We start from the raw sequence: 13,254 nt of genomic DNA, 5'->3' as shown, positions 1-13,254 counted from the left end.
TAATGATCGCTTGTACACCTTTTTATTAGGTGCCAAGAGGTCTACAACGCGCACCTTATCATCATCACCAGGATATACTTTAACAATTCTGGCCATAGGCCATGACATAGGGGGAGAGTTAGGCTCTCTCATGATTACTAAAGCACCAACTTTAACATTTGGTTGGCTATCCCGCCACTTGGGACGACATTGTAATACGTTTAAATAATATTTATGCCATACCTTCCAAAAGTGACCTTTAACCTTGTTACAGATTTCCCAGAACTTTAATCTATTATTAGGTAACTCGGCCAAGTCCGCTTCCGGGAGGGATGTCATAGAAGTGCCAATCAAAAAGTGGCCAGGCGAAAGATAGCTGTAATCATTAATATCATCAGTAGTTACAGGCAAAAGTGGCCTAGAATTCAGCGTCGATTCAATCTGACATAAAATAGAATTAAGTTGTTCATATGTCAGCACATAAGCTTGCAATATGCGCTTTAAGTGGTACTTAGTGCTTTTAACAGCAGCTTCGGCAAGACCAGCAAACACTGGTGAATAGCTTGGCACAAAGTGAAAGGTAATGCGTTGTTGTGCCGCATAGGATTGCACCAGGGTCTGATGATCCTGTGATGCATTTAAATTGTACAGCTCAGCTAATTGGTTCTTTGCCCCCTTAAAGCATCCACCATTGTCACAAAATACGTCGGTAGGAAGGCCTCTCCGCGCTATGAATCGCTTGAAACAAGCAAGGAAAGCATCAGTGGTTAAGTCTGAAGAGAGCTCCAGATGTATAGCTTTTGTCACAAAACAAACAAATACGCATATGTAGCCTTTTGTCTGTAGAGCTCTTCTTACACGAGAATTCTTTACTGCTATCGGACCTGCGAAGTCGATGCCGACTTTTTGGAATGCTCGGCAGGCCGTGACCCTTTCAGGTGGCAAAGAACCCATTAGCTGTTTTGCACACTGAGCTTTCATTCTGAAACAAGGTAAGCATTTGTTAACTATACTCTTTACATAGCTAAGACCATTTACAATCCAGTATTTATCATTTAAGCTCGACAATAATAATTTGGGCGGAGAATGTAGCAGCCTAAGGTGTTCGTTCCCTACAATAAGTTTTGTTATGCGAGATTCCCTCGGTAGTATCATAGGATGTTTTTGTGAGTATGACACATTTGCGTTTTTTATTCTGCCACCAACTCTCAGCAAACCTTGATTGTCAAGAAAGGGATGTAAGGAGTTTAGCGAACCCTTAACATTATCTAAGTTAGCATTGAGACTGTCAATTTCATGTTTGAAGTAAATGCCTTGTTCACGTTTTATAATCTCAAGTAAAGCTATTTGAAGCTCCTTAGCGGAGAGATGCTCAAGATTATTCGTGTTTTTAGTTTTTAAATTAGAGCAAAACCTCATTACATAGGCCATTACCCTAACCATTTTGTTGAGGTCAGAAAACCTTTCTAAGAAATCGTAAGGATCTGATCCTTTTTGAGTAATTAACGTCACCTTGGCACTAGAGGGCGCTTTTTTCAATTCAGGTAGGTCATCGATTGCAGGAGGGTTATTCTTATTATTAAAGTTGTAGTTACCTTCCTGTAGAAAGCTTGGGCCGTGCAGCCACATTGGTATGTGACGCAGCTCATCTGGATCTGTACCTCTGCTCAGGCAGTCGCTTGGATTTTCTCCACTGGGTACATACAGCCAGCGCCATCTATCTGTAAGATCTCGAATCTACCTGACCCGATTGGCAACAAAAGCTTGGAGCCTTAAGAGCCCTTATTCCCTGGAGCGTTCATCGATTTCACGAAATAACACTCAATAGATGGCGTTGACGCGCGGTACGCGAGCGCCGGCAACTATAACGCGTTTTGAAGCAGAGAAGACTAATCTTGATCTTTGTCGATTTCAACAGCAAGTAACATTATTTTTATTGTTATAGCCACTCTTTTATTTTATTTTATATGCATGGTAGTAGTAATTTCAGTTTATTATGTTAAGAACATATACATACTTGTACCCAGAGATGACCAGGGTGCCTAGCCAAGATGCCAACCGTTTAGTTAATTATAGTTTACATTAAAACCAAATCTGCAGCTGGCCTCTGAAATGGGTAATAGAAACGCGATCCGTATGTCTTTCATTTTCCAAATGACCAGGGTGCCTAGCCAAGATGACAACCGTTTATGCTCCGTAGCAAATGAAACGTAACTGTCTCTGCCGCACTAATATTGAAGAGTGATAGAGAGAGATTACGCTATTGTTCGCTTCGGAACGAACGACTGGAATCTTGGCTAGGCACTCGGGTTTAGTACCTACAGTTTACGTTAAAACCACTTAAAACCAAATCTGTAGCTGGCCACTGAAATGGGTAATAGAAACGCGTTCCGCATGTGTTTTGCTTTCCAGATAATCAGAGTACTTAGCCAAGATGCCAGTCGTTCGTTCCGTAGCGAACGATAGGGTAATTTCTCTCTATCCCTCTTCCATATTAGTGCGACAGAGACGGTTGCGATTCGTTCGCTACGGAGCGTAAACGGTTGGCATCTTGGCTAGGCACCCTGGTCATCTGCAAAACGAAACACATACGGAACGCGTTTCTATTACCCATTACAGTGGCCAGCTATAGATTTGGTTTTAACGTAAACTATAATAGGTACCTAAACCTGGGTGCCTAGCCAAGATGCCAGTCGTTCGTTCCGCAGCGAACGATAGGGTAATCTCTCTCTATCACTCTTCCATATTAGTGCGACAGAGACGGTTGCGTTTCGTTCGCTATGGAGCGTAAACAGTTGGCATCTTGGCTAGGCACCCTGGTCATCTGCAAAGCGAAACACATACAGAACGCGTTTCTATTACCCATTACAGTGGCCAGCTATAGATTTGGTTTTAATGTAAACTATAGGTACCTTAACCTGGGTGCCTAGCCAAGATGCCAGTCGTTCGTTCCGCAGCGAACGATAGGGTAATCGCTCTCTATCACTCTTGCATATTAGAGCGACAGAGACGGTTGCGTTTCGTTCGCTACGGAGCATAAACAGTTGGCATCTTGGCTAGGCACCCTGGTCATCTGCAAAGCGAAACACATACGGAACGCGTTTCTACTACCCATTCAGAGGCCAGCTACAGATTTGGTTTTAATGTAGACTATAGGTACCTAAACGGTTGGCATTTTGGCTAGGCACCCTGGTCATCTGGAAAGCGAAAGACATAAGGAACGCGTTTCTACTACCCATTTTAGAGGCCAGCTACAGATTTGGTTTTAATGTAAATTATATTATAGATACCTACACGGTTGGCATCTTGGCTAGGCACCTTGGTCATCTGGAAAGGGAAAGACATACGGAACCCGTTTCTACTACCCATCCAGAGGCCAGCTACAGATTAGGTTTTAATGTAAACTATAGGTACCTAAACGGTTGGCATCTTGGCTAGGCACCTTGGTCATCTGGAAAGGGAAAGACATACGGTACCCGTTTCTACTACCCATCCAGAGGCCAGCTACAGATTTGGTTTTAATGTAAACTATAGGTACCTAAACGGTTGGCATCTTGGCTAGGCACCCTGGTCATCTAGAAAGCGAAAGATACAAGGAACGCGTTTCTACGACCCATTTTAGAGGCCAGCTACAGATTTGGTTTTAATGTAAATTATATTCTAGGTACCTAAACGGTTGGCATCTTGGCTAGGCACCTTGGTCATCTGGAAAGGGAAAGATATACGGAACCCGTTTCTACTACCCATTCAGAGGCCAGCTACAGATTTGGTTTTAATGTAAACTATAGGTACCTAAACGGTTGGCATCTTGGCTAGGCACCCTGGTCATCTAGAAAGAGAAAGATACAAGGAACGCGTTTCTACGACCCATTTTAGAGGCCAGCTACAGATTTGGTTTTAATGTAAACTATATTCTAGGTACCTAAACGGATGGCATCTTGGCTAGGCACCTTGGTCATCTGGAAACACATACGGAACCCGTTTCTACTATTCAGAGGCCAGCTACAGATTTGGTTTTAATGTAAACTATAGGTACCTAAACGGTTGGCATCTTGGCTAGGCACCTTAAACAGACCCGATCACCTAGGCGAAAAAATTTAATATTTGTGCTATAAAATGTACCTATGATTACATTGATCACCTAAGGATCAAGATTTTCTAATCGCAGTATACACCACTTCTCGGAACTAGCTCGTTGATTACGAACGAAACAAACGCCTGACGATCGAGCACAGGTCCGTCCCCTAAGCGCGCCCGGCGGAGACTGAGCGCGCAGTGTCGGTGCAGCGTGATTTATACGTCTTTTAAAAATATTTAAATTTACGGTAAAATAGGTCCTATAGTTATGATTATTTTTTTATGGGTTCACATAAAGTTAGAGTTTGCTATAATATTATTTTGAGGGCAAAATATAAGTACAATTTGCGATAAAAAAATATAATGTGACCCTGTTTTCACCGAAAAAATGAAGAAAACTCGGAAGGTATTTTATCAATTTTTTTAAATGAATCTTTGATTTTCAATTATTTTAGCCCCTCGTCCAAGATATGGTGAATTGAATTGTAATCATTCATGTACCAAATGATTCTTGTTTACTGCAAAATTGGCAACCGAAACGACACCTTTCACTGCAAATTTTGAAAAATATTCCCAGGAAAACTCATTTATTTTAGGTTTAAAAAGAAAAAATGCAAACTTTAATTATTTCAGCCGCTAGTTTAGGAAATGATTATTTAAGAACGTTAACAGTTTTTGAATAAATACTAATAGTTACGTCGTAATGTTGAATGAAAAAGGAAGCATTTTGCAAAATACGCTCGTTTGTAGGAATAAGGCCTCTTAAAGGCTCTGTTTTCACCCATGCTAATGCAATTTGCGAGTCAGAAAACAGATATACGTCTTGTATATTTAATTGCGATTTTAGCGTTTCATAAACTCGAGCGACTAGTTTAGATAATAGTAGCATAGCACACAGCTCTAAGCGAGCTATGGTGAGTGTATCCTTATTGCGGGGATTGATTCGAGATTTTGCACTAAGTAATGAAAGTGAAGCATTACCGTGTTCGTCGACCACTCGAAGATACACACAGCAGCCGTAACCTGTCGTGCTACATGCATCAGCAAAACCTATCAATTGCAATGCAGAAACATTGGAGGGTATATGCAGGTTCCTATTAATGGTGAAGGGTTCCATTTGAGATAATTTAAAAGCAAATGAAGACCATTCTTGTAGCAGCATAGCTGAAGGAACCTCATTCCAACCTATCTTCTCAGCATATATTTTTTGCATGAAAGCCTTTGCCTTCATGATAATTGGCGCTATAAAACCTAGCGGATCATAAAATTTCGAAATATAGCTTAATATTTCTTTCTTGGTAGGTTTTTCCTTTTTAAAGGCCTCGGGGCAAGAAAAAACAAAGAAATCGTCTCGCATATTAAGTTTTAAACCTAAAGTCTTTAAATATAAATTATCCTTTTGGAAGTCTAAGTCATCAAACTGCCGTTTATCGTTGGGAATGCCCTCTAAGACTCGCTGATCATTAGATGCCCACTTGTGAGTATTGAAACTGCCCTTACTTAACAACTCCCTTAATTGCGATTTAGCTTCCATCATAATCTTTAAATCGGAGTTTGAAAAACACATATCATCTACATAAGTGCAATTTCTTAATATATAAGCTGCAAGTGGGAAATCACTTCCATACCTATCTGCGAGCTCTAGTAAGCATCGAGTGCTTAAATATGTACTACTTTTTTGCCCGTAGGTAACAGTATCTAATTGTATGCATTTCAGAGGCTCATTAGGATTGCTTCTCCACAAAATATTTTGTAATGTGGCATGCATCGGATTAATGTCAACACACCGAAACATGCGTCGTATGTCTGTGGAGAAGGTATAGTTGCCTAATCGGAACAAAAGCATTATGTCAAACAACTCTTTTTGTACCGGAGGCCCGTTAAGCAAAATGTCATTGAGCGATACCTTTTTGTTAGATTGCAAAGAACAGTCGAAGACTACCCGGGTACGTGTAGTTTTGCTAGAGTCATTAATAACAGCATGGTGGGATGCAAAGTATAGAGGATCATTCTCAAAATCCAATTGATTGAAGTCAATATAGTGCCCATGCTTCAAGTCAACATATTCATCGATGAACTTTTCATAATCTGATAGCAAATTTATATTTTTGTGCAATCTCTTTTCGAGGTTAAGGAACCTATAATAAGCCATATCAAAAGAGCTACCGAGCACATCATTGACCTCATTCAAAGGGACTTTTAAAGGCAAGTCAACCTGAAACTTGTTATTTTTCAAAACAGTGGTGTTCTGAAATGTGGTTTCACATTGTTGATGCTCAGACAAGCGTTCGCAAAAGGTTTGAGGGATGCATTCTGCATTCCAAAATTGTTGCAGACTCTCATTAAGACTGGAGTCGCATTGTGTACAGAAAAGCGTTACCTTACTTTTGTCACTGGATTGTTGTCGCGGTAAACCCCCACCTATGATGTAGCCAAGCTTTGTATTTACAACCGTAGGGTGTAGACTTGCTGGGTCTTCAGCAGGCTGCGCTGACAGCTTCTGCTGACCGGGAACTGGCTCCAGCAGGAGGACCTGGAAAAATATGTCCGCACCTAGAAGTAAATTGATCTCAGACGGCTGATGGAAATCAATATCAGACAGAGTGATCCCATCAGGTATATTAATTGCGTCCAAACTGATTTCATTTTGTGGAAGCTTGCAGGTAATTTTGTCCATTACATTGCAGTTCGCAGTGACTCGGTAAGGCATGGTTAAAGAATACACATCTAAAGGTATAGAATACTGTGTATCAGTACCTTTTCCTCCAGCACCAATTATATTGCTGTTGTCCTTGCTTGGGGTCAGTCCTAAAATATTTATTAATTTAGTGGTGGCTAGAGAGCTTTGAGAACAACAATCTAAAAGAGCCTTTACATGAACTACACTACCTGTCCGTGAATAAAGCTTTACTTTAACCGTGGGTAATAGAACTCCGTTGTGCCCCAAATTTGATATTAAAGAAACTTGGGGTTGGTTAGCCGAGTCCGGATGCAGTAAAGTATTATGAGCTTGTTTGCATGTGCTGCACCGGAAATGAAAGCGGCATTTTCCATAGTGCTTGTTCAGACAGACAGAGCACAGGCTACTATTTTTGCTGAAAGCTATCCTTTCACTACTAGTAAGCATTTTGAATTTGCTACAGTCAAATAGTCGGTGATTAGACTTACAATAACTGCAGGCAGGAGAGGCGGTCGCTGTCACATTTACCACTGCTTTGTGGTGAGACTTCCCGGGTGTGGGCGGCGGCTCAGCATTCTCCAGTGCCAAGGCGCGTTTCTCCAAATACAGCAGGAACTCGTGGACAGTGGGCTCCTCAGTGTCGTCTCGGTCTAATTGGTATGCCCGTGACGTGTAGGTGTCTAATTTACGGTACAAAATAGCCAATATAATAGGATCCCAGTTATCAGTACTTACATTTAAATTCTTTAATGCTGATAAAGATTGTTTGACACATGACACAAACTGTCTTAAATTTATAGGATTAGATTTGACCAAGGCATTTATGTCAAGCAAGGAATTGAGATGCTCATTTACTATTTTAAACTTGTGGTTATACCTTTCGTCTAAAAGCTTAAGAGCTTCCTCGTAGCTGCCTTCAGCCAGAGGAAGGTTCTTAATCAAGTCAAAGGGTTCATTTGCTAGAAATGAGCGCAAATAATATAATTTTTGAACATTATCAATTGATCTATCGTTATGTATTATTGCCTTAAACAAGTTAATAAAGCCTGTATATTCACTATACTTACCAGTGTAAGTTTCTATTTTGATAGTAGGCAGTTTGGCCTTATAGTTATTTTGACAGGACGATACAGGTGTCTCAGACGAGGGCGAGGATTTTATTTTAATCGCCTCATTGAGGGTTGTGAGGATGTGAAAATAGTTTTCCTCATAGCTCGCAACATCCTCGGCGTCTGCGTCATCTATAGCTAGAATTTGCTTATTGCAATGTTCGTATTCGCTGAACAATTCAACGATTCTTGTTCGCTTTGCCTCTAAGGCAATAATTGTACTAAGGTCGACATCATCCTGGTTACTGATAAAATTGAACAGTCGAGTAATCGAAGCTTTAGTGTAACCCCGTGACGCTCGCAACTGTTTCAAATCTTCCGATGTCGGAGCCATTGTTAAATTTGTTAATGGTTGTAGCTTATTAAAGAACCACATATAACTAAAAACACAACTAGTAACTTAAAAGCACAACTTTCACTTCCCGCAATAACCATCAAATATTTATATTTTAAAAGCGTTCACTAAAAGAAAACGAAATATTTTTATCAAAAATGGCGATAAAGCGTCTTGTAAAATAACGAAATGCCAAGGAGAATGAAGTTATTGTTATTGCAAGGAATGAAAGTGAGGAATGGAAAGAACGAACGATATTTTGCCGTCCTCCAATCGCGTTGAAGTTTTCAACGATGGCCGGTCCTCTGATTGGGCGATGTCCTGTGCTGCGTCGTGGTTGCGCCACTTGCGTCAGCGCGAAAGCATGGCGATGATGTCAGCATTGGCAGCCCAATGGCGGCGAATATAAAAAATACAAATTATCGCGACGAATGACTTGTCGATGAAAGTAGGTATATCACATATTAAAATTATAAATTTTTCACAAAAAATTGCACGGTGCGACGAATGCGTTGGTTTTACCACAGTTCGCGCCGCCCGCGAAGTATCTAACTTGGTTGAAATAATTTCTTGAAATGTAGGCCCACGATGAATATTTGAAGCGTAGGACCGACGATATAGCGCAGTACGACGAATAGGTTTCGCGTCGCACGCGATTTAATGAATCTGCGACGAATAGGTATATCGTTATCCTATTGTTTCGCGCCGCTTGCGTACTTCTTTAAAAGCGTGAATATTTTTGCACGAAGAAGACGATAGATCGGCGACCATTTGTAGCAAGCCGGAATTTTCAATCTTCGTCCTTTTTTTCTCTCTCGAAGGACCAATGTTCAGCGGTGAGGTGGAATGGCTGGTTCAGTAAGACGAGGAAGGAAAGCCCGTCTTGATGGTCACAATTTATTATATTTTAAGCACACACAATGTAAGCACCTGTAAGGTGAATGTGAAGGATAGATTCTAATTGTTATCCGTTTACATGGAAACAGAAAAAGTAAAATAACAGAGTGTAAAAAGGAGTTAATACATTATATAACAAGTATGTTCTGTTGGACTTGCCAACAGTTTTCGTTGCTAATACTTCTTATACAAAGAAAAGCGACTGAATGTAAATATTGGAAATGTCATTTGCTAGTTGCTTTTCGGAGAAGGAAAGACATCGTAAGGTAATCTGAGTACATCAGCAAATCAAAGTTGTGTGTGAACTCCTCAAACCTAAAACCAAAAAACTATCTAGCCAAATTAATAGAACGCTGCCAAGGCAATCTAAGACATGCTCCATCCAGTTGGTAATGATCTGTGTCTATGTCAGTTACCCCAACAATCCTCATTGGGGGCTGTCAGTCTTTGTTGTGATACCTACTTCTATGTAAATTTGTTGACATAAACAAGTGCTCGTAAAATATCAAACGTATTGTGAGGGTTGGTGAAGTGAGCAGTGAGATGAATTGCCGGTTTTGTGATGTTTACCCAGTATTTAATTTGTTTGGTATGTACCCGAAATAATATGTTACACAACGAAGGCCGCAAAAATATCTGACACGATCTTATTTGTAGAGCCATAACAGCGAGTAACATATTTTTTGCCGTTTCTAAAGAGTAACATATCATTTCAGGTGACTTTATGTCACTGAAAACAGGAACTTCTTCTGAAGCACTGTAGCAGATAATTACCGATTCTTAAATATCTTACTAAATATTATAAACTGAAATAGATAACAAACACTAAAGAAAAAGTGACCAAGTCCAATGGTGGCCGAGGCGGGAATCGAATCCGCGTCTTCAGCTTACGCGGCTAACGTCCTGACCACTAGACCACCCGGCCAGGGCGGTACCCGTCCCAAATTCTCTGGTGTATGCTATCTTTGAAAGGCTAGGCGCCTTCCAACTCTAAGGGCGAGCAATGAGTGCTTGCACCTCCTATACGAATCCTTTACTGGTTACTAAATATTAATTAATTAATACCTATACAAACAAAATTACACACCTATTATTTCATACTATTATTGTGGTATCGTCATTTTTAGGGTTCCGTACCCAAAGGGTAAAAACGGGACCCTATTACTAAGACTCCGCTGTCCGTCTGTCCGTCCGTCTGTCAGTCTGTCACCAGGCTGTATCTCATGAACCGTGATAGCCAGACAGTTAAAATTTTCACATATGATGTATTTCTGTTGCCGCTATAACAACAAATACTAAAAACAGTATAATATAAATATTTAAATGGGGCTCCCTTACAACAAACGTGATTTTATTGCTGTTTTTTTTCTGTAATGGTACGAAACCCTTCGTGCGCGAGTCCGACTCGCACTTGGTCAGTTTTTCTTAAATGTTGTAATATGTTGTTACTACAACAAAAAGTCAGTACACAAGGGGTACCTTGTTTAAGGGGTTTAGGGGGGGGGGGGGGGTAAGGGGTCTTGACTCGAACTCGTTTTGAACCAAAGTTTATTAAAAAAACAAAAACAAAATTTTACATTTGTCTTTCCAATTTTTTTTCAAACATTTTTTTTTCCAATAGCAATAATTTCTTAAAATCATTTCATTGGTTTAATGTAATTTATTTTATTTATTTAGTCAACACACATTAATAAAGTACAATACATAAAAAAAATCAAAACTTAAAACTAATTATTACTAATTAAACCTAGACAAGCTAAAACTAAAACAATACAAATTAAAAACTAAATATAGAAAATCTCCCTTAAGTCCCCCGCTTCCGGGAAACTCCCCAAAATGCTGGCGGCATTTCTCCACTGAATCGCCAGGCCCAGCCTCTGCGCAAAGAAGGAGCCCGCACTATAGTATGGTCGCCCGAGACGCCTACTAGTCGAACCGACACCTCTTTAACAAACATTGGTTTAATTAAACATGTCGCATGCTAAATTCCGAAGTAATTAAAACATCACAAGCGAAAACAATCTCAAAACTACGACACGAATAAATCTCAATGCCTATTTAGCCTTCGCTAGGCGTATCAAAGAGAAGAGAGGGACACAAATATTTACCGCCGCCCGGGCCGGACCTGTATTCCCTAGCTTACCGAGCATTTGTCTCATACTCATGCGTACCAAGAATAATAATGATTTCAGCGGTATATTCTATACACTCTTAGGAAAATGCCCAGGAATTACCAATGCCAGGAATGCCAATTATTATGTAACACCTGTGGTACCTACCATGGATGCAATAAATATATGAGTATGAGTATGAATATGAGAATGTTGTTAAACCAAACACACTTAATGCACACAAAATGACCAATTATTCAGATAGGTACCATTTTCTCATGAAACACAAATAACAATAAGCTTAACTTGCATACAGAAAAATTGTTAAACTTATTAATAAAATTTATCCGAGGTACTGGCAAGCGTCGCCGCGTCGAATTTATTTAATTTTTTTACGTTAATTTTAAAATTTTATTATGTCACATATTTTTCATACCATTCACAGCAAAAAAAAGTTTAAGAAAAGAGATAGAGATTGATGACAGGATTTCTTACTAATGTACAGGGTGATGCACAGTGCCAATTTAAGGGCAGTAAAGGGTAAATTTACTGCCATCTATCGACATACTTTAAAACTAAAAATGAAGATTTATAAAAACACGTTAAAATGTATTTAAATATGGATAAATGTTTTTTTTTTATTTGCATTAATTATTTTTATATGATTTTGACCCATGTTCTTTCACTGGTATGCGTTAAAATTATAAATAACAAACGAAACCGTCAACGTCCTCTATACGAGAGTAGGCTAAAGCTAGTGGCCATCTGATCGAGAATCAAATTTTCCTGATTTTCGAGGCACGGTTTTTCCTTAGACTGTATCCATCTATTACGGAATTATATCTATCTTTGGTATCGTGCACGCAGCGCGCGACGCGGCGCGCGGCAGTACGTGACGCCCGCCCGTTCTGACTGCTACTCACTCCTGCACTGTTAGTGCTTGAAAATGGAGACCTAGGCTCTCCGAAAACACGTGTGTGAAACCGTAAAATTAGCTTAATTTTATCATTATACTAGCAGAAAGACGTCCAAATATTTCTCAACGACCGATTCTTTTGTATTTTATTGATCGACATTTCTGTTTTATGTGATAAAAATTGCGGCCATGATACCTCTGCTGGCGAGCAAAATTTTAAACTGTCAGAGTACCTAATTAAGAAATAAAGTAAAATAAAAACCCACACTATGGCCATTTCGTCCGTTACAAGTTTCACATGGCGCACCATAAATTATGGTAAAGATAATTATTATCTTTTGTTTCCTTAAGGCCAAACCAAAGATAGATATAACTCCGTAATAGATGGATACAGTCTAAGGAAAAAACGTGCCTCGAAAATCACGAAAATTTGATTTTCGATCAGATGGCGCCACTAGTTTTGGCCTACACTCGTATAGAGGGCGTTGACTATTTCGTTTGTTATTTATAATTTTAACGCATACCAGTGAAAGAACATGGGTCAAAATCATATAAAAATAATTAATGCAAATAAAAAAATAATTTATCCATATTTAAATACATTTTATCGTATTTTTATAAATATTAATTTTTAGTTTTAAAGTGTGTCGACAGATGGCAGTGAATTTACTGGGGTTACAAAATTTACTATGACAGTACCGCTCTAGTATAAGTTACTCTATGGCCAAACTTTAACTGGTTGGTCTAAATTGGACGCCCATACTGCGTTGAGAACTAAAGTGCTGTTGACTGTGCTGGATTACCCAGTATTACTGGGTATTTGCTCGTCTTGGACCCATCACAGTATGGTTAGGCTGTGTGCCCAAATTAATATGACTCGGTAAATGAGGATTTTGATATTTAAATGAGAGGAAAATGGAAATATGAGGTACTGTGCAGTGTGTTACTTCCTTGAACACTTAAATTACTATTTCTGCCGCTACGAAAAAAATAGTCTTGTAATTTTAATCCATATGAAAGTGACGTTCGCAGGGATGGTTAAAAAAAGTCGTGTCGTATATTACGATATCAGAATAACAAAGGTATGTAAAATATGTCGGTACATTTTTTTTTTGTTTTTTGTAACATACAGCACATAAAAGAGGTAAATT

The 13,254-nt window shown here is 39.3% G+C and overlaps 1 protein-coding gene across 1 annotated transcript; it reads right to left on the bottom strand.

The window, feature by feature from the left end:
* Positions 1–913: 913 nt before the first annotated feature.
* On the bottom strand, positions 914–8,179 carry LOC134750308 (uncharacterized). Its single transcript, XM_063685472.1, has 3 exons — positions 4,816–8,179; positions 1,414–1,700; positions 914–961 (listed from the first exon to the last, which is right to left on the bottom strand). The coding sequence occupies exons 1-3, from the start codon at positions 8,177–8,179 to the stop codon at positions 914–916; spliced, it is 3,699 nt and encodes a 1,232-aa protein (XP_063541542.1).
* Between the last annotated feature and the right edge of the window lie 5,075 nt (positions 8,180–13,254).

The sequence above is a fragment of the Cydia strobilella genome, chromosome 19 (assembly GCF_947568885.1).
Source record: "Cydia strobilella chromosome 19, ilCydStro3.1, whole genome shotgun sequence".
Lineage (NCBI taxonomy): Eukaryota > Metazoa > Arthropoda > Insecta > Lepidoptera > Tortricidae > Cydia > Cydia strobilella.
This window is presented reverse-complemented; position numbering and strand designations above follow the sequence as displayed.